Source organism: Nerophis ophidion, linkage group LG09, assembly GCF_033978795.1.
Source record: "Nerophis ophidion isolate RoL-2023_Sa linkage group LG09, RoL_Noph_v1.0, whole genome shotgun sequence".
NCBI classification, from domain to species: Eukaryota; Metazoa; Chordata; class Actinopteri; order Syngnathiformes; family Syngnathidae; genus Nerophis; species Nerophis ophidion.
The window spans coordinates 60,584,289-60,607,467 of record NC_084619.1 but is presented as its reverse complement, the minus strand read 5'-3'; the positions used below and the strand labels follow the sequence as shown (position 1 = coordinate 60,607,467).

Genomic DNA, 23,179 nt, shown 5'->3' with positions numbered 1-23,179 from the left:
GGAGTGATTTTTGACGCTACAATGGAGGCGTGAGTCTTTGGGAACCTAAGGATTCGGTCCAATTTCGACTGCTCGGGTGACCATTCACCTCAGAATCGATTCTGGGTTCAATTGGATTCTTGCAATCTATTATTTGGTATAATATTCATAGGTTAGAAAAGCGCCTTCTGGTTTCATGGAGTTGGCCTACAAACATATTTGTTCCCCAAACTATTGTATATATATATATATATATATATATATATATATATATATATATATATATATATATATAGGGTGTACCCCGCCTTCCGCCCGATTGTAGCTGAGATAGGCGCCAGCGCCCCCCGTGACCCCAAAAAGGAATAAGCGGTAGAAAATGGATGGATATATGTATACAGTGGGGCAATAAATTATTTAGTCAGCCAGCGATTGTGCAAGTTCTCCCAGTTAAAATGATGACAGAGGTCTGTAATTTTCATCATAGGTACACTTCAACTGTGAGAGACAGAATGTGAAAAAAAATCCAGGGATTCACATTGTAGGAATTTTAAAGAATTTATTTGTAAATTATGGTGGAAAATAAGTATTTGACCAACAATTCAAAGCTCTCACTGATGGAAGAAAGTTTTGGCTCAAAATCTCACGATACATGCCCCATTCATTCTTTCCTTAACACGGATCAATCGTCCTGTCCCCTTAGCAGAAAAACAGCCCCAAAGCATGATGTTTCCACTCCCATGCTTCACAGTAGGTGTGGTGTTCTTGGGATGCAACTCAGTATTCTTCTTCCTCCAAACACGACGAGTTGAGTTTATACCAAAAAGTTCTATTTTGGTTTCATCTGACCACATGACATTCTCCCAATCCTCTGCTGTATCATCCATGTATCCAATTTGGTATAAACTAAAATGAGTTTGACACCCCTGCTCAATGCATAGACCTTGGTGTCATGATTTGGGGTGATTATTCGTATTCTGTATATTTACTGGCACAAGCGGCGCTCTGAGGGCAGATGAACGAGTTTGACAACCCCGGTCCACCTGCAAGAACCAGGGCGTGGCCTGCTCACATGCTAACAGTTCAACTTAGACGCCATTACATTTTTTTTTGTTTTACTGTTATCTCGTTAAAGGCAGACAGTCGACCCAACGGGTTGTAAAAAGAAAAAATGCAAAAATACTACAGCGGGACCTGTTTTCTAATTAGTTCCCAGTTAAGAGAGACACACACACACACACACACACGACTGGAGACACTCGTACTGCCCACACGTGCGCGCTCCCAGATCTGCACCATCAAATCTCCGCGCTGGGATCTTATATAAGTCAGAGTGGGAAGCGTAGAGCTATTTCAGGCCCATAAAAGACCTGTGAGTGTGTGTGTGTGTGAGAGAAGGACTCCTAAGCCCGCTGAATCACTTGTTTCATAAGCAGTCAAGTTTGGACCCAAAGTTGCGTTGGGAAGCTCTTTGTGCTTGTTTATCGGCGAGGTCACGGATGTAAGGACTCACGCTTTGAAAGCTTCTTTGGCAGCGCGGCTTGCGACTGTAACGGACCATTGCAGTCATCTTAAGGAGCTTTCTTCGGAGTTGACTTCTTAATAAATTAAAGCCTTTAAAGCTTCTTCCGCCGACGGCGCCAATGACGAGTGGTCAGTGATTTAGTTTTGTGTCAAACGTGTTCTATTTTATTCATCATGGTGGTGAGAACTCTTGGAAAAATAGAAGCTGTCCACTGCTGTAAAAAAACATCTGCAGCCGCTCCTCATCGCCATGGCGACGCATTTAGCGACTCGCCGAGTGTCACTTACTCCTGGCCGTCGCCCCACAGAGGCGCGTCACCATTGTCTTTAGTTCATTCCCGCTTGCGCTTGGGGCGCCGTCGTCATGGCGACTTGGTGTTGAGCACCCGGACAGTCTTGCGGCCGTAGTGCCAGTAGCTGTAGCCCGACGCCGCCGTGGTCACCGCGGTGACATACCTGCGACGGCAAGCAAAATAAAAGAGCCATGAAACACTGAACAAATGATCATTTAGCAGCAACAAAACTATAAATCAATCTGTTGTAAACAACAAAATGAAAAAAAAACAGGACCACCTTGCGTTAAGAAAGGTCAAAGAACTTACAGGTCGCCATGTTTGCTGAAAACGTGCACAAAGAGCGGCGTGCTCCAGGTTGGCGCTCCACAAGTTTGTTGGCGACCGTGATGCTAGCTAGTTGTAAGGGGAGGGGTTTCTCCAACGGCGGCTTACCACAAACACCGCAGGGCGACGCTGTCCGTGTACTGGAAGACGGGGGCGGCCAGAGACGCTGCGACCAGAAGCAGCTGGATGGCCGTGTTCACCTGCCCACACGCACGAGGAAAATACACTTCAGACTCCCAACAATCACCAAAACGTCAACGTGCTTCTCCCTTAGGAAAATCATGATTACGCTTCCTAGCAATGCCGCCGTACATATTAACATTGAAGGATGCTAGTTATCTACATATATCCATATTTAAAGGCCCACTGAAATGAGATTGTCTTATTTAAACGGGGATAGCAGGTCCATTCTATGTGTCATACTTGATCATTTCGCGATATTGCCATATTTTTGCTGAAAGGATTTAGTAGAGAACATCCACGATAAAGTTCGCAACTTTCGGTGTTAAGAGAAATGCCATGCTTTTACCGGAAGTCGCAGACGATGACATCACCCGTTGATGGCTCCTCACATATTCACATTATCTTTAATGGGAGCCTCCAACAAAAAGTGCTATTCTCACCGAGAAAACAACAATTTCCCCATTAATTTGAGCGAGGATGAAAGATTTGTGTTTGACGATATTGATAGCGACGGACTAGAAAAAAAAAAAGGTTAAAAAAAAATAGGTTAAAAAAAAAACGCGATTGCATTGGGACGGATTCCGATGTTTTTAGAGACATTTACTAGGATAATTCTGGGAAATCTCTTATCTTTCTATTGTGTTGCTAGTGTTTTAGTGAGTTAAATAGTACCTGATAGTCGGAAGGGTGTCTCCATGAGTGTCTTGACGCGCAGTGTCTCAGGGGAGTCGACGGCAGCTATGGACGGTACAAGCTCAGCTTTTCTCCGGTAAGAACTGACTTTTTAACCACAATTTTCTCACCGAAACCTGCTGGTTGACATTTGGTAGGTATCCATGTTGGCTCGACCGCGCTCTGATCAATAGGAAAGTTTCACCTCCAGGAATTTTAAACAAGGAATCACTGTGTGTTTGTGTGGCTAAAGGCTAAAGCTTCCCAACTCCATCTTTCTACTGTGACTTCTCCAATATTAATTGAACAAATTGCAAAAGATTCAGCAACACAGATGTCCAAAATACTGTGTAATTATGCCGTTAAAGCAGACGACTTTTAGCTGTGTGTGTGCGCAGCGCTCATATTTCCTTAAAACCTGTGACGTATTGCGCACACGTCATCAAGACAAAACTCCCGGGAAATTTAAAATTGTAATTTAGTAAACTAAAAAGGCCGTATTGGCATGTGTTGCAATGTTAATATTTCATCATTGATATGTAAACTATCAGACTGCGTGGTGGGTAGTAGTGGGTTTCAGTAGGCCTTTAAGAGTTATTTCTTTCAATAGTCATATTTGAAATAGCTAGTGGTTTCCATTTGTACTCTTTCTATTTTTTTCTCCATCGCGTGCCTGATGGTACACTGTGAGTCACTTTGAGTTTGGGAATGTGGGGAGTAACATTACTCCTTTCTTATCTCATCCTGTCTCAGGCTAAGTAGAACAATAGACATGTGTATTCGCTCTGAAGGGTGGGGGCTATTGGCATATTGAAGAAGACAATACTTTCGTAATGTTTTCAGATCAACTCGACGACGTGATTTGAATGTGTTGTTTATAGGTTGGTCTCTCCAAAGCTTTGGAATAAATTGCAAAATACCTATTCTGTTCTGGGTGATCATTTAAACTCATCTTATGTGTCATCAAAAGAACTTGGGATTGACCAGTAACTTAAATTCCCTTGGAGGAACATCTGGTCCAAACGCAACAATGCGCAGCCACTTTTTATACATTTGTTGGGAATGGGCGATGAAAGATATCAATATCTATCGGATAGACACGTAATGGATATCAATAGAAAATGTGTTCGATATTTTTTTTCTTCTTCTTGCTGAGAATAAAGTAGAACTATGGAAGCAAGGTTGGTTGGATGAACAAAGGCACTCGCTCTCTGGTAACCTAGCAACGCAGGAAGGGATCACTGATCAGTGGGAGTGACACGCTAACAGCCAATCAGGTGACAGTGTCAACTATCAAATTTTGGGGATTATTTGCATGGAGTGAGAAGACAAAGTCAAAATGAAGAAATTGTGGATCTAAGAGGAAAAGTCTCATGGACGGTTTTTGGATTTTTTTAAAGGGACCATAGTCCGACCAATGTGTGCCGTGCTCACCCTTTAGAGCACAGCTGTGACTTCCTGGCAATAAACCTGCAGAAAATAGTTATTCTCAGGTGTCTCTATGTTTACATTTTCACACTTTGCACTATTTTCTTACACTTTATGAAGCATTTCTTACATATTCCTTCATTTTAAGAGCTTATTGTTTAATGTTCTATGTGATTTTAATATTTTGTTGACATTGAGTATTTTCTATGCTTGTGTTGACATTTCCTTTTTGCCTTGATAGCTGAGGGATTATAATCAAAGGAAACTTACAAATAAATATTTACTGTAAATCCGAACTATAAGCCGCTACTTTTTTCCTACGCTTTGAACTCTGGGGCTTACAAATTGATGCAGTTAATTTATGAATTATTTTTCGCTGATGGCCATAATACAAATAGTTTAAAAAAAAGGAGAAGAAATCACGCAAATACATTGAAAGGGTGTGTTATTTTTAGTGCTATGGCGAAATCTTTAGGATGAGTTCGCTCACTGCAAGTGCCCTTCTGTTTGGACATCGCTTTCAACCGGAAGTAGAAGTGCTGTTCCAACTTCTAATCGTCCATATTGTTTATCCAAGCAACATTTGTAAGTTTTACAATACAACAATCAATTCTTACTTACTAAACCGTCCCTTGTGTGATGTCTGTTGGAGTGTTTTCATGCATATTTTTTTGTGCTACCGTAATGTAATCAAGCTAGCATAGCTAGCGTTTGCTAACACAGTTACAACTGTCAGTGTTAGTAATATTAACTTACAATGGCATTCTTTTTGTATTGTTTTAGTTTCATAAATTCCTCTGTAAATTCACCGTGGAATTATTGAGTGTTTAGCTTATTGGAGAGATAGCTTACGCAGCTAGTGGGTCCATAACGTTGACTTCTGTTTTGTTTGATCATCCGTTTTACAGACACAGTTTGGAAACAATTAAGGTATGTAAATAAATATTTCTGTGTAAATAACTCATTATAGTCTAGTGCGTCTATTATATGGAAAAACATTTTACATTTTCTAAAATTTAGTGGGCGTGGCTTATATACCGGTGCGCTCTATAGTCCAGTGGTTCTTAACCTTTTTTCAGTGATGTACCTCGTGAACATTTTTTAAATTCAAGTACCCCCTAATCAGAGCAAAGCATTTTTGGTTGGAAAAAAGAGATAAAGAAGTAAAATACAGCACTATGTCATCAGTTTCTCATTTATTAAATTGTATAACAGTGCAAAATAGTGCTCATTTGTAGTTGTCTTTCTGGAACTATTTGGAAAAAAAGATATAAAAATAACCAAAAACTTGTTGAAAAATAAACAAGTGATTCAATTATAAATAAAGATTTCAACACATAGAAGTAATCATCAACTTAAAGTGCCGTCTTTGGGGATTGTAATAGAGATCCATTTGGATTCATGAACTTAATTCTAAGTATTTCTTCACAAAAAAAGAAATCTTAAATATCAATATTTATGGAACATGTCCACAAAAAAATCTAGCTGTCAACACTGAATATTGCAGTATTGCATTTCTTTTCACAGTTTATGAACTTACATTCATATTTTGTTGAAGTATTATTCAATAAATGTATTCATAAAGGATTTTTTAATTGTTTCTATTTTTAGAATATTTTTAAAAAATCTCACGTACTCCTTGGCATACCTTCAAGTACCCCCAGGGGTACGCGTACCCCCATTTGAGAACCACTACTATAGTCCAAAGAATACAGCACATTTAACATATTTTTTTTCCTGCTCCGTATGTTCCATAGATCATAAAAACATCAATAATTATCGATAGGAACCGATATATTAGTCTTACCTTACTGAAGAGTGTTGGCTTGAGCTGAGCCGTGGTGTAGCAGGGGTTAAAAAACTTACTGAGGGTGACCTGGAAGAAGAACACAAGTCATTAGTCACTTTACCAACAGACGGTAGAGGAATATAAAGCCTCACCGGCGGCGGCACCGTCTTGTATCGGACCCAGAAGACGGCGGCGATCAAACCGATGTCTCTGAACACCACGAGAGCGGTCAGGAGCGCTTTGGACAAACACACATAAAGACATGAGTACTGAACGTGGCTGTCACCTCAGGCTGCAACCTTACCTGGTATGATTTCTGCATAGGTGAGACTGACATATAAAATACTGATGAGGATTTTGTCCGCCAGCGGGTCCAGGGCGCTTCCCAACGCCGACTTCTGGGTGGGCCACGTTCTGGCGATGTAACCATCCAGCTGCGACATACATACAGTGGGGTTGAACAAGAAAGACGACTGACTAACAGACACTTCATGACATTGCATGCCAGTCCTGCAGGGGGCAGTAATGCACCATAAGGAGCAATATCTCAAATCGATATATTTGCTGTATTGCCTGTCTGGGTTCTGTTGGAGGTTTCTGCCATATAGGGCCTTTTTCCCTTGCCAAGCGCTTGTGGAGTTCAATCAATCAATGGGCTTGTGGTGTCGGATCTACGTGCATGATGCAAATACACCTATCTTTCCCTTTTAATATGTACCCCTACTCGCTAAATATAGCTACGGAGTTCATCATTTCTGCTACGCCTTATTCTCTGGCTAAGTCGGCACGTATGAGGTGTGTTGTTCAAGTGGGATTAAGCCACACCTACGCTTAATATCATTTCTTTATTAGCGAGGGCCAAACAGAATAATTGTGCAACGATAGTCCAGGATATGACTCACCCACTACACCAGGGATGCCCATTACGTCGATCGTGAGCTACCGGTCGATCGTGGAGGGTGTGTCAGTCGATCACAACCCAAGCATTAAAAAAATAAACCTAAACATTTGTGATAATCAATCTTTACTACGACGTCACTTTCGTCATTTGATTGACATTCACGACACAGCTTCTGAGATTGACGCTGGCTGCTGCCAGAAGATTATTAAGAAAACATGACCGAGAGGAGGGCGGGAAACACTTTTTATTTCAACACTCTCGCGCCATACCTGCTGTCAAAACCCTAAAGATAGACTGCACTGTTGCTGTCTTCACAATAAAATCCCTGCTTCATCGTGCCTGCGCTAACAAAATAAGAGTCACAAAAAGCTCTAGCGTGCACAAGTTAGCAAGCTACAGAGTTGGCCGTCAATGTATTTCTTGCAAAATGTATAAAAACGAGTATGGAAGCTGGACAAATAAGTTGCCAAAAACTAACCACTTTCATGTGGTATTGGACAGAGAGGAGGACTTTTTTCTCCTCCATTCGAAAATGTGGACGTTATCAGCACTACTGTCTGATTCCAAACAATGCAAGTCATCGGAATCAGGTAATACACCAACTTATATTCTTGTCTTCATGAAACAAAAGCTATCTGTATGTGTTAAACATGCTTGTGTTATCATTAAACACCTTTAACGTGTTAACAAAAACGTCTCTTTCATAAATAATTAAATATAAATAATATATGTGAATGAGGTAGATTCCTTCGACTCGGTCAATTGAAAAGTAGCTCGCCTACACCAATACATCATCCCACTACCGTCAGGGCACAGGTACATAACTATCAAATTCCGGAGGGCCCGCCTCGGGAAAAGCCTTATCCCTGCAGCTATAGCCGCCTGAAACAGCAGGCCACCTGTCTGACAAGCCTGTAGATGTGTTGGTCATGAAAAAAAATTGTGATGTGTAATGTCTATTGTTTAAATGTACGGCAGTGAAAATGAATTTCCCCAACGGGTAACAGTAAATCTATATCCAAATCTAATCTGAATCGGCAAATCCGCATTCGTGACTGACTCTCACAAATAAACACCCTATTTTCCAGACTTTAGAGTGCACCGGTAGATAAGATGCAGCCACTAAATTTTGGGGAGATTAAATATTGTTCCATATATTAGTAATATAGGATATACCGTATCATATTATTATATGTATAATTACTGGACTATAAGCCGCAGATACATACGTTGCAAAATGAGTTATTTAAACAGAAAGACTCTGTAAATGTTTATTTACATACCTTAATTGTTTCCAAACGGTGTCTAAGTAAGAAATGTTTTAGTTATATTGTAAAACTTAAAAACGCTGTTTGGAGTGAAGAATGAAGAATTCATAAGAGTAAAAAGGCTACGGATGATTAGAAGAACGTAGAAAAAATGTTTTTTACATATATTAGCCGGACCGGACCAAAAGCCGCAGATATATACCGGTACGAAATATTTTGTAAATGTTTATTTAACGTACCTTAATTGTTTCCAATTGGTGTCTGTAACAGGGCAGTAAAACGGTTGATCAAACAAAACAGAAGTCATCGTCATAGACCCACTAGTTCTCCAATCAGCTAAACAGACTCAATAACTACACAGTGATGTTTTGGTGAATTTACTGGTGAATTTCTGAAACTGGGACGATACAGAAAGAATGCTGTTGTAAGTTAATAATAATAATAATACTCACACAGACACTTGTATCATATTAGAATATTAGTTAATTATTAGCTGACAAGGCCAGCTTCATTACATTACAATAGCACATACAAGTATGCATGAAAACACTCCTACAGACATCACACATAGGACTGTTTAGTAGGAGTTGTTTTAGTTATATTGTAAAACTTATTGAGTGATGAATGAAGAATCCATACGAGTAGTAACGCTATGGACGGCTAAAAGACAGAATTGCATTTCACGAAGCAGCAACTTCAGTGAGCGGACTCGTCGAAAAGATGGCACCATAGCAAAAACAATAACATACTTTTTCAGTGTATTTGGTTGTTTTTTAAAAACATTTGCATCATGGCCATCAGCAAAAAAAAAATCCATCAATTAGCCACTATGCCTTATAAGCCACAGGGTACAAAGCGTAGGAAAAAAAAAAGCAGCTTATGGACTGGAAAATATGGTAGATTTATGGAAACAGATCGTTTTTTTAAAACAGCTGACTCAATGCTCACACACATATGATGCGGCTCGCAGAAGAAAAGGTTTTCCGTACTGAAGATACTGAAAAAAAGCTGGTACGATGTTTTTTTTTTTTTGCATATTTGTTTAGACTTAATTTTTATGTTAGGGAATATTTTCCTTTCTTAGAATTGGCCTTCATTCTGCGAGAAGAAGATAAACATATTGAACTTTGTTAGTTGTTGTTAGTTATCCGTGCACTCTAGCACATCATTATTGATGTCATGAGGCGCAGGCCTGAAGAGAGAGAGAGTGGGGGGAGTGTGTTATTGCCGCGCGCGCACACACACACACACACACGTCAAGTTTTAGTTTCAATTCGTGCTGAAACGGGGCAACACAGGCCATTGGAGAGATTGCTGCAACCTCTTGTGAGCTCGACACTCTCTCCAGGTTCTCGTACAAACCCCGTTTTCATATGTCGATCAGTTTTAGAACAACATTTCTCAACGAGCTATTGCAAGGAATTTAGGGATTTTACCATCTACGGTCCGTAAAATTATCAAAAGGTTCAGAGAATCTGGAGAAATCACTGCACGTAAGCGATGATATCATGGACCTTTGATCCCTCAGGCGGTACTGCATCAAAAACCGACATCAGTGTGGAAAGGATATCACCACATGGGCTCAGAAACACTTCATAAAACCACTGTCAGTAACTATAGTTGGTCGCTACATCTGTAAGTGCAAGTTAAAACTCTACTATACAAAGCGAAAGCCATTTATCAACAACACCCAGGAACGCCGCCGGCTTCGCTGGGCCCGAGCTCATCTAAGATGGACTGATGCAAAGTGGAAAAGTGTTCTGTGGTCTGACGAGTCCACATTTCAAATTATATTTGGAAACTGTAGACGTGGTGTCCTCCGGAACAAAGAGAAAAATAACCATCCGGATTGTTACAGGCGCAAAGTTCAAAAGCCAACATCTGCGATGGTAAGGGGGTGTATTAGTGCCCAAGGCATGGGTAACTTACACATCTGTGAAGGCACCATTAATGCTGAACGGTCCATACAGGTTTTGGAGCAACATATGTTGTCATCCAAGCAACGTTATCATGGACGCCCCTGCTTATTTCAGCAAAACAATGCCAAGCCATGTGTTACAACAGCGTGGCTTTGTAGTTAAAGAGTGCGGGTACTTTACTGGCCCGCCTGCAGTCCAGACATATCTCCCATCAAAAATGTGTGGCGCATTATGAAGCGTAAAATACGGCAACAAGACCCCGGACTGTTGAACATCTTAAGCTGTACATCAAGCAAGAATGGTAAAGAATTCCACTTTCAAAGCTTCAACAATTAGTTTCCTCAGTTCCCAAACATTCATTGAGTGTTGTTAAAAGAAAATGTAATGTAACACAGTGGTGAACATGCCCTTTCCCAACTACTTTGGCACGCGCTGCAGCCATGAAATTCTAAGTTAATTATTATTTGCAAAAAAATGTAAAGTTTATGAGTTTGAACATCAAATATCTTGTCTTTGTAGTGTATTCAATTGAATATGGGTTGAAAATGATTTGCAAATCATTGGATTCCGTTTATATTTACATCTAACACAATTTCCCAACTCATACGGAAACAGTGTTTGTATTTCTGCTGTTAGTACTTATTTTGTAAAATAAATTGTTAAACTTCAGTTCCAGTCACCTCTCAACATTGGAGGTGTTCTTAGAACTAATGAATTTGGGGAAGACTCCCCCACCCGGTAATCCTGGTAATGACCACCTTTGCCCCTGCCCATTAGGACGTTTCAAGGCATACAACACCTGGCCTTGAACATGGTTGATTTTGAAAATAAACAGGGTAATAATCTTGTTTCAGTGCATGGCTTCCTGTCCCGCTGTGCTGCAGACTCCGAAGGGATGTGGAATGGCGGTGCCGTGCCGACTGGAATGGAAACGCCGTTATTACGCATGCAGTGGAAATCCGCGATCAGTGCGGAAGTGAGCACATTTGAACACAACAGCCGTCCAGGAAACGGGACTCACACAAACAAGCGAGAAGGGAAATCATATTTATCTGCTGCGATCATGCAGAATTAAAGAGATGACGTTGGTCAGTCACGCGTCGTGTCAGTAAACAAAACGACAGTCAAGTGAGGATGTAACAATATCAAATCGATATACCATATCATGACAGTATTAAGGCCACGGTATGATATTATTGTTTGTTAAAAAAAAGCTTGGTTAAAATGCCACAGTGAGTGAAATGAAGTGTCAGGAATGTTGAGGACAAACACACTTACCGGTACTGTAATCGAACACAATCATCATTTTAAAATCATATATATCAGAATCAGAAATACTTTATTAAACCCTGACGGGAAATTAAAATTTTCAGCACAATCCCATTCAAGAGCAGAAACATTACAGGGAGACAGAACCGGATCGCTGACGGGTCTGCCAACTTCCGGCGCCCCTTACAAAAAAGGTGAGAAACAGGTAAACAATTGGGGGGTGAGGAAAAAAAAAAATCGGTCCAAGCTGGGGCCCTATTACTATTTTAAGTGCAAAGAATAAATAGTGCAGGAACATGCACTCTTTCAAGTCAATATTTACAGCTGAGTGCCTTTAAAGTTACAATGTAAATCTCCAGTTTAGGTATCTTTCAACTTTAACTATCTGAGTGGCCTCTACAGTGGACACTTTTTTTATCAGTTTGGAAAATGCTGTTTTTTTATTTGTTATTTTTAGAAAAGTTAACTGACGATTTACCAGAAAAATTCTAGACTTTAAACCACTATTTATTTTCAAAGGTTTGAACAACGCTGCTTACACAACAGTGCGGCACATTTGTAGATTTTTCTTCACTGACGGCAAATAAGCAAGTAGTTTTCACATTCCACCCGCAGAGACTGACACTGTGTTATTGTTTGTGCTGTGGCGCCATCTTTTAGACAAGTTCACTCACTGAAGGCGCTGCTGGGTGAATGCCGACTGCATTTCCTGCTGTATAAGGCTTTAAACTGGAAGTACAAGTGCCATTCTGTCTTCTAGCCGTCCATAGCGTTTCTACTCGAATGGATTTTTCATTCATCTCTCCAAGCAACTTACGTAAGTTTTTACAATATAACTAAAATTTTTTTTACTTACCAAACCGTCCCATATGTGATGTCTGTAGGAGTGCTTTCATGCATATTTGTACGCGCTATCGTAATAGAATGAAGCTAGCGTCGTGAGCACTAGCTAATATTTAGAAGTGTCTGTGTTGGTAATACTAATTTACAATGGCATTCCAGTTTCACAAAGTCCTCAGTAAATTCACCAAAGTAAGAGTCTGTTTAGCTGATTGGAAAGCTAGCTTCCGCAGCTAGTGGGTCCATGACGATGACTTCTGTTTTGTTATATCAGCCGTTTTACTGCCGTGTTACAGGCACCGTTTGGAAACAATCAAGGTATGTAAATAAACAGGTGTAAAATATATTCAGGAATAATCACGGATACAAAGGATTATGGGTATTTGTTGTGTTGCGTTTATGTTGTGTTACTGTGAGGATGTTCTCCAGAAATGTGTTTGTCATTTTTGTTTGGTGTGGCTTCACAGTGTGGTGCATATTAAAGTGTTAAAGTTGTTTATATCACAACCATCAGTGTACTCTGCATCACCCAGTATGCCTTTCAATCTTGTATGTGTGACTGTGGAAGCTGCATACAACATGTTGCTGGACTATCGGTTTGTACATGTTGAAGGTGTCAAAGGCAATGGCTTTATAGCACGCTCTTATTTTTGTCATCAGAATGAACACCAATGGATATTTGCGATAACGTTAGCGGCTCCCATTGTCTTCTTAACTCTGTGAGACGGCTTTAAATATCTCTTTGAGTGGTAAAGGTGGCTGACCTCTGATGTAGTACAAGGGGCGGGTGGCGGGCGGTTGCGGTTCTGATAAAATGTTGGTTCGGGTGGACGGCGGGAGGATGACGACTTTGGTGATGCGGTTGCAGATTATATAATTGCCTATCCGCGCATCTCTAATATATATATATTTGTGCCCTTACAGTCCGATGAGATACTAATGATATTATGGAAAAATAATATTTTTCCCCAAAATTTAGTGGGTGCGGCTTAAGTATAGGTGCCTCTATAGTACGAAAAATATGGTAACCTTCAATGATGCAAAAACCTCACAAATTGATGTTTAGCTTCAAATAGCTTTTCCGGGTGATGGTTTATCAAGTAGCTTCTCGTATCATTTGAGGTGTGCAGTTTTAACGTTGCAGTACACCCGCTTTATTACTTCCGCCTAAAAGGTTATGTGTTCACCAGTTTGTTAGCAACATAACTCAAAAAGTTATGGACGGATTTTGATGAATTGTCCGAAAAAAACAATTCCGTTTACAGTGGGGCAAAAAAGTATTTAGTCAGCCACTGATTGTACAAGTTCTCCCACTTAAAATGATGACAGAGGTCTGTAATTTTCATCATAGGTACACTTCAACTGTGAGAGACAGAATGTGAAAAAAAAATCCAGGATTTCACATTATAGGAATTTTAATATATATATATATATATATATATATATATATATATATAAATATAAAATAAGTATTTGGTCAACCATTCAAAGCTCTCACTGATGGAAGGAGGTTTTGGCTCAAAATCTCATGATACACGGCCTCATTCATATTTTCCTTAACACGGATCAATCGTCCTGTCCCCTTAGCAGAAAAACAGCCCCATAACAGGATGTTATGGGGCTGTTCACAGTAGGTATATGGTGTTCTTGGGATGCAACTCAGTATTCTTCTTCCTCCAAACACGACGAGTTGAGTTTATACCAAAATGGATACATGGATGATACAGCAGAGGATTGGGAAAATGTCAAGCGGTCAGATGAAACCAAAATAGAACTTTTTGGTTTATACAGACCTCTGTCATCATTTTAAGTGGGAGAATTTGGTAGCTGACTAAAAACTTTTATGCCCCACTGTATCTCCTTCTCCTTACCTTGCTTTGCTTATAATGGTTTTAAATGTGTTTATTTTGTTTTTATTCAGTCCTTAGTGGAGCTAAGGATATTACTTGAATGTTGTTTTTAATATTTTTGTGCAGCTCTTTGGAAACATCTTTGTGTTTTAAATGTGTTATATAAATAAAGTAGCTTGGATTGCCTTCCCTATGCTGCGCAGTTAGGATATGTAGTTTATTTTTTAGACCGGCCAACGCAAAAGCGCCAGAAAAAAAATACACTCGGCAAGTTTTCGTTTCAGCATCATCGTGAGCATTTTTGAACGCGCTGTATCGACAATATTGTTACATCTCTATAATTACGGCACTTTTAAAAAGTAGTTTTCTGAAAGGGGCTGACATCATACGGACCAAAAGAGTGTTGATGTTGAAAGTACAAGTGAGTAAAAGGTGTGGCAGTTTTACCAGGTCAGTGGCTCCAGCCAGGGTGAAGAGAGCCAGGCTGAGGTGGAAGTGTTGCTGAATGATGAAGTTCCCCAGGAACGGAGCCAGGACTATCCGACACACACACAGCAGGTTGGGGATAGTCCATGGGTTCTCGTACTGAATAACCACACACATGTTAATTTGTTGTGGGTTGTGCAGCCCTTTGAGACACTCGTGATTTAGGGCTATATAAACAGTGCTGGGTTAGTTACTGAAAACCAGTAACTAGTTACAGTTAGTTTATTTCAAAGGTAACTCAGTTACATACACCAAAAAGTAATGTGTTACTGTGAAAAGTAACTATTTAGTTACTTTTTTTTTTTTTTAAAGCTCTTTTTAGCCTTCATTTCAGTACTGTTACTGCACTGGAGAATAATACAATCTGTTGATCAACTTGACATGCATTTGCATCACTGAACATTGCTAAGCCAAGTGGTCTACATACAACACACAAAGACAAAGATATGTTTTAATTTATTTCAGGCCGGAACAAATCGACAACTTTTTTTAAATAGCTGCAACATAACAAACATAAGTAACAAACAGCATAATAACATGTCACAACATAGCTGTAAACCTGGCTTCACCCAAGGAAGGCACACATGACATGAATATATGTCATGTGACTATATACAGCACACATACTGCTAGACACAAAGCCCAACCAGGCATTTTTCTCTCTCAAGGAATTCGGAAATAAAATCATGTCTTCAGGAGATCAGCATTGTACTGAAGACCAGAACACTCTACGCATTTTCCCAGTTTTAGTTCAGAGATAAGGAAAGATTGCCCTGGCCCACTCGCATCCCTCTTTATGTTTGTGAACTTTATAGTCTATACATTTAGAGTGATGATATAATCAAACACTCTAGAAGCCCAGAATGAAAGAGTATATAAGAGAATTGACAGTGTGTGTACCGTCAGGGCGCTGAATGATGAGCAGAGGCAGAGTTTGGAGTGTTTTCTTCAGCTCGCTTTCCATGTTTATGTACTCACTGTCCACTGTGTCCAGGTACGTGGAAAATGTTTTCCGTGCCAGTTGCTGTTTGACGCCACTTTCATGCTAATTAGCTGCCTGAAAGCAGGTGACTCCACTGTAGAAATAGCCTGCATGTCTTCTAGCACATACGCTGCAATGGCTCTATCAATGTTGTCACCTTTCTTTACTGCAGCAGGTGCCTTGGTAGGCGATCGTCGTGATGCTGGCATTTCAGGCACCGCATAGGGTTTGATGTGTCCCTGCGTTAAAATCCGTAGGTGGTGGTGGAGGTGGAGGTGAAGTAGCATCAAAGTCTGTGTCTGTCTTTACTAGCTTCGTCGAAGCATGTTTCTTTTGTAGCCGTTTCAGCAGATTTGAATTGCTGTTTTGGGCAGTAGATGGGATCTTTGATCAAAAACACAACTTACATTTAACTAAAATGTTATTTTTTTTGTGTTCGACAAAAGAAAAGTAGTGAGAATATCTCCATGTTAAGAAACTAGACGCCAGCTTTGCCATGATGTCTTGTTAGTAAACAGACACGCATCCCCCGCCCCTACCTCTCTCTTCTCTTCCTTGTGACACAGGAAGAATCAGAAGGACGACACTGTAACTAGGGCTGGGCGATATGTTGATATACTCGATATATCGCGGGTTTGTCTCTGTGCGATATAAAAAATGACAATATCGTGATATTCGAGTTAGGGCTGGGCGATATGGCCTTTTCTTGATATCGCAATATTTTTAGGCCATATCGCGAAATACGATATATATCTCGGTATTTTGCCTTAGCCTTGAATGAACGCTTGATACATATAATCACAGCAGGATGATGATTCTATGTGTCTACATTAAAACATTCTTGTTCATACTGCATTAATATATGCTCATTTTAAACTTTCATGCAGCGAGGGAAATCACAACTAAGTCAATTTACCAAAACTTATTAAAGTTATTAGCAGGTGACTTTAAATGATGCTACATATTAGCAGTAATGCTACTTTTTGTAGCAACGCTTGTGCCACACACTTGACAAATTAAAGTTTTCTATTCGACATATTCCCACTTGAAGCCGAACCCCCGCCAGACGATGGACCACCTGCTGTTTTTCTTGGGAATTAATTCTTCCTTCATTTGTTACCAGATTCGCATCTTCTTTCGCACTTTGGAACATTTCGCTAGCATCACGGCTAACGTTAGCCACGCTGCTACTTCTCTGCTGGGCGAGGACATATATGTATGTGACGTGTGACGTGACGTGTGTAAGAACCTGCGCTTACGCTCTGTGAGAAGGAGACACAAGAAGGAGTGGGAAGAGCCTGTAGTGTAATGCCCGCAGCTAAAAACAACTGCGTGAGAACGTATACTCGAATATTACGATATAGTAATTTTCTATATCGCACAGAGACAAACCCGCGATATATCACCCATATCGATATATCGCCCAGCCCTAATTCGAGTAAATGTTCTCACGCAGTTGCTTTTAGCTGCGGGCATTACACTACAGGCTCTTCCCACTCTTTCTTGTCTCTCCTTCTCGCAGAGACTTAAAACAAGCGCACCTTCTTACATACGTTACGTGTGCAACGTCACACGCCCTCCTCGAGCAGAGAGGTAGCGACAAGGGTAACATTAGCTGTGATGCTAACGGTGTGTTGCGAGTGGTATTATGAGAGAGAAAATGTGAATCTGGTAACAAATGGAGGAAGAATTAATTCCCACGAAAAACAGCACGAGGTGCATCGTCTGGCGGTGGTTTAGCTTCAAGCGGGAATATGTTCAACATTTATGCGACAGAAGGGTTGCTACAAAATGTAGCACCACTGCTAATTTGTAGCATCATATGAAAAGTCACCCCACTAGAGAATGAAGAGGGCTTCAAACTGTGCGCGTCAACATCTCCGTTCGGTGCCACACCCACAAAATGCCGAAGCAACCATTTCCACATCAACACCGTAGGACATATACTATTTGATATGCAGCTCATTTTTATGTGACACTTATTGAAATATCTTGTGTTACATCATGTACATAAGTGCACTTTATTTGTTTTTAACTAATGTTGTAGCGTTCTGTACCAAAAGTACACTTTAATTTAGTGTTGTTTTGATATGTCATCTTAGTGACATCATGCACAAAAGTGCACTTTATTTGTTTCAAACTACTGTAGTGGCGTTCTGTACAAAAAGTACACTTCAATTTAGTGTTACATTTCATCTTAGAGACATCATGCACATAAGTACACTTTATTTGTTTCAAATTATTGTAGTGGCGTTCTGTACAAAAAGTGCACTTTAATTTAGTGTGGCTATATGTCATCTTAGTGACATCATGCACATAAGTGCACTTTATTTGTTTCAAACTGTTGCAGTGGCGTTTAAAAAGTGCACTTTAATTTAGTGTGGCTATATGTCATCTTAGTGACATCATGCACATAAGTGCACTTTATTTGTTTCAAACTGTTGCAGTGGCGTTTAAAAAGTGCACTTTAATTTAGTGTGGCTATATGTCATCTTAGTGACATCATGCACATAAGTGCACTTTATTTGTTTCAAACTAATGTAGTGGTGTTCTGTACAAAAAGTGCACTTTAATTTAGTGTGGCTATATGTCATCTTAGTGACATCATGCACATAAGTGCACTTTATTTGTTTCAAACTAATGTAGTGGCGTTCTGTACAAAAAGTGCACTTCGATTTAGTGTTACATTTCATCTTAGAGACATCATGCACATAAGTGCACTTTATTTGTTTCAAATTATTGTAGTGGCGTTCTGTACAAAAAGTGCACTTTGATTTAGTGTGGCTATATGTAATCTTAGTGACATCATGCACATAAGTGCACTTTATTTGTTTCAAATTATTGTAGTGGCGTTCTGTACAAAAAGTGCACTTTAATTTAGTGTGGCTATATGTCATCTTAGTGACATCATGCACATAAGTGCACTTTATTTGTTTCAAACTAATGTAGTGGCGTTCTGTACAAAAAGTGCACTTTAATTTAGTGTGGCTATATGTCATCTTAGTGACATCATGCACATAAGTGCACTTTATTTGTTTCAAACTGTTGCAGTGGCGTTCTGTACAAAAAGTGCACTTTAATTTAGTGTGGCTATATGTCATCTTAGTGACATCATGCACATAAGTGCACTTTGTTTCAAACTAATGTAGTGGCGTTCTGTACAAAAAGTGCACTTTAATTTAGTGTGGCTACATGTCATCTTAGTGACATCATGCACATAAGTGCACTTTATTTGTTTCAAACTAATGTAGTGGCGTTCTGTACAAAAAGTGCACTTCGATTTAGTGTTACATTTCATCTTAGAGACATCATGCACATAAGTGCACTTTATTTGTTTCAAATTATTGTAGTGGCGTTCTGTACAAAAAGTGCACTTTAATTTAGTGTGGCTATATGTCATCTTAGTGACATCATGCACATAAGTGCACTTTATTTGTTTCAAATTATTGTAGTGGCGTTCTGTACAAAAAGTGCACTTTAATTTAGTGTGGCTATATGTCATCTTAGTGACATCATGCACATAAGTGCACTTTATTTGTTTCAAACTAATGTAGTGGCGTTCTGTACAAAAAGTGCACTTTAATTTAGTGTGGCTATATGTCATCTTAGTGACATCATGCACATAAGTGCACTTTATTTGTTTCAAACTGTTGCAGTGGCGTTCTGTACAAAAAGTGCACTTTAATTTAGTGTGGCTATATGTAATCTTAGTGACATCATGCACATAAGTGCACTTTATTTGTTTCAAACTATTGTAGTGGTGTTCTGTACAAAAAGTGCACTTTAATTTAGTGTGGTTATGATATGTCATCTTAGTGACATCATGTCTGTATACACCTCGATTTCAATTTTAAAAAATGGTCAAATGAACCTGAAGAGAATCGTATAAATAAATAAAAGGTTGTCGTGTTACCTGAGTACTACTGAGGGTTATTAAAACGCATCTCTTAAATAAATGTGTTTTACTTGTTTTTTCATTTTAATAATTTTATACTGAATTGACCTCACGTGTCTGGACATGCCCGTCTTTGTTTGCTTTTGTACTGGATAACAAGGTAAAATGAGAATCCCCTAAAGCTCACATGACTGGGAGAGGAGCTGGCTGTCAGTGCGTTCAGTTCTGGCTTTAATTATTGCTTGATAATCTTATTTTTATAACTGGGTCGAGACCGACCCTAACAACACCAAGGTCATCATTTCAACCAGAGCATTTTATAATTTAGTGAAAAATAAAAAAAATGTTTTTTTTGTTGAAATAGAGGTTCCTGACAGAGTCAAAAAGCCTTGATGCAAAAAAAATAATTATGTGGTTCCTTTATGGATTTAAAAACTAAAACGGGTCGGTCCCGACCCTAACACAAGACAAAGGTTAATCATCTTCCCTTTTTGCGATTTCAAATGACCAGTATTGAAATCAGCCTCCTCCATTTTGAAAATGATGACAGGGCAAGTGTCACTCGTGACGTCACGAGTTTGACCCGCCAGTAATTCAAGGCAGGCGCATACTATATACCCTGCGGCAATTCAAGGAAATAGGGTATATATATATATATATATATATATATATATATATATATATACATTAAATACTTGACTTTCAGTGAATTTTATCTATATATATCAGTGGTTCTTAACCTGGGTTCGATCGAACCCTAGGGGTTCGGTAAATCGGGCTCAGGGGTTCGGCAAAGCCTCCGCCACGGCGGTAAAGACACATCCGACTTATTGTGTAAATAAAAACTTCTCCATATCAGCATACTATGGATACCTCCAAACAATGTTCCCTCTAATTTTCCATCTGATTTGCAGGTTGTTAGATTGATCGTTTGAGACTTTTACAAGCAGATTGCAAAGGAAGAGAATACGTTATATGAAACAGTAGAGTACATATTCCGTACAAATTATAACACCCGGATAAGTTTTTCAACCTGTTAAAGACGGGGTCCACGTTAATCACTTCATGGTAATGTGTGTAAGGTGTGTAATTCGTTGTGAGTTCATGCACCTTGTTGGTTTTGTTCTTTGAACAAGGTGATGTTCATGCACGGTTCATTTTGTGCACCAGTAAAAAGACATGACTTTTTATTGAATAAAAAAAAAAAAACATTTTATTTTTCACTGAAGAAGGGTTCGGTGAATGCGCATATGAAACTGGTGGGGTTCGGTATCTCCAACAAGGTTAAGAACCACTGATATATATATTTATATATATTTTTATTTTTTTAAATTTTTATTATGTATATATATTAGGGGTGTGGCAAAAAATCGATTCAAATACAAATCGAATCGTTTACGTTGTGCGATTCAGAATCGATTCTCATTTTTTTTTAAATCGATTTTTATTGTATTTTTTTTTAATGAATCCAACAAACCACTACGCAGCAATACCGTAACAATGCAATCCAATTCCAAAACCAAACCTGACCCAGCAACACTCAAAACGGCAATAAACAGAGCAATTGAGGAGACACAAACACGACACAGAACAAACCAAAAGTAATAAAACAAAAATGAATATTAACAACAGTATCAATATTAATTATAATTTCAGCATAGCAGTGATTAAAAATCCCTCACTGACATTATCATTAGACATTTATAAAAATTATAAAAAAGAGCAATAGTGTCACAGTGGTTTAAACTTAAATCGCATCTCATAAGCTTGACAACACACTGTGTCCAATGTTTTCACAAAGATAAAATAAGTCATATTTTTGGTTCGTTCGATAGTTAAAACACATTTACATTATTGCAATCAGTTGATAAAACATTTTCCTTTACAATTATAAAAGCTTTAAAAAAAAAAGTACTACTCTGCTAGCATCCTATGTAGCTGAAATCCTATGTATTGAATGAATACAGAATCGTTTTGAATCGGAAAAATATCATTTTTGAATCGAGAATTGAAAAAAATCGATATATTATCGAATCGTGACCACAAGAATCGATACCGAATTGCATCGCATCTCATAAGCTTGACAAAACACTGTGTCCAATGTTTTCACAAAGATAAAATAAGTCATATTTTTGGTTCGTTTAATAGTAAAACAAATTTACATTATTGCAATCGGTTGACAAAACATTGTCCTTTATAATTATAAAAGCTTTTTAAAAAAAAAAATCTACTACTCTGCTAGCATCCTATGTAGCTGAAATCCTATATATTGAATGAATACAGAATCGTTTTGAATTGGAAAAATATCATTTTTGAATCGAGAATCGAATTGAATCGAAAAAAATCGATATATTATCGAATCGTGACCCCAAGAATCGATATCGAATTGCATCGCATCTCATAAGCTTGACAACACACTGTGTCCAATGTTTTCACAAAGATAAAAAAAGTCATATTGTTGGTTCGTTTAATAGTTAAACAAATTTACATTATTGCAATCAGTTGATAAAACATTGTCCTTTACAACTATAAAAGCTTCTTTTTTTTTTTTAATCTACTACTCTGCTAGCATCCTATGTAGCTGAAATCCTATGTATTGAATGAATACAGAATCAAATAAAAAAAAAAATCGATATATTATCGAATCGTGACCCCAAGAACCGATATCGAATGGAATCGTGGGACACCCAAAGATTCACAGACTTAATATATATATATATACATATACATATATATATAAGAATACTTGAATGTCAGTGTTCATTTATTTACACATATACACACTGAATATAAGCCATAACGCGTTAGACTACTAGTTATCGCCGAAAATAACGGCGTTACTGTAACGCGTTACTGTAACGGCGTTATTTTCGGTCCCAACACTGTGTATAAATAACCTTTGATTGATGAATTCATGTTGGAAAGAAAATGAACCGTTACTAAAAAACTCACCAGCTCTTTGAACTTAAATAGACCCTGTCCAGGTGCCGGAGGGTCTTCACTCGGTCGGTCCGGTGCTCCTGGGTGGTTCTTCCCGCAGAGACCCCGAGTTCCTGCGGCCAGCAGGTACCGGAAGTTGACGCCGTGACCTCCGTGGTGGACCAGCACTGCTCCACACAGCCGCCACGCCGACGGCTGGACGCCGCCACGCCGCAAGAGGCAACACGGCGAGCGGCCGTCTGCTCCGACGAGGCCGAGGTTGGCCGAATTTGTGGCGCTCCAGCCCGCCGCGGACTGCGCCAGAGTCCGGCCGGTGACAGCTGAACGCCTTTGCCGCCATGACGCCGCCGCCTCCCCCCGGCGACACGCGGCCGTACAGCGCACTGGCAGCAAGCAGTCCGCGGCTCTGCGGCAGAGAGGCGCGGGGCTGCTACGGAAGCAAGATATCATTTTCACGGCTCCTCCGTCGACGACGTCCCGGTCCTCGGTGCCATTGTGGCCCTCACTTCCATGCTAAAGTCCGACGACGGCCATGTTAACGTAAAGTCAGTGTCGTAAAAGTGCCGCGAACGACCTCGCACGACAGAAAGCTCATACAAACTGGGATTTCAAACCATAGTTCAGTGGTTCTCAG

At 39.4% G+C, this 23,179-nt stretch overlaps 1 protein-coding gene across 2 annotated transcripts; it reads right to left on the bottom strand.

The window, feature by feature from the left end:
• Positions 1–518: 518 nt before the first annotated feature.
• Positions 519–23,127, bottom strand: crls1 (cardiolipin synthase 1). 2 transcript variants are annotated; one of them, XM_061911374.1, is made up of 7 exons: positions 22,558–23,121; positions 14,690–14,827; positions 6,500–6,629; positions 6,348–6,433; positions 6,214–6,282; positions 2,232–2,323; positions 519–1,959 (listed from the first exon to the last, which is right to left on the bottom strand). In XM_061911374.1, exons 1-7 carry the CDS (start codon positions 22,993–22,995, stop codon positions 1,866–1,868), a joined length of 1,047 nt encoding a protein of 348 aa, XP_061767358.1. In that variant the 5' UTR covers positions 22,996–23,121; the 3' UTR covers positions 519–1,865. The 2 variants fall into 2 exon arrangements, with proteins under 2 accessions (XP_061767358.1, XP_061767359.1); XM_061911375.1 differs by lacking the exon at positions 14,690–14,827 and having other exon boundaries at positions 22,558–23,127.
• Between the last annotated feature and the right edge of the window lie 52 nt (positions 23,128–23,179).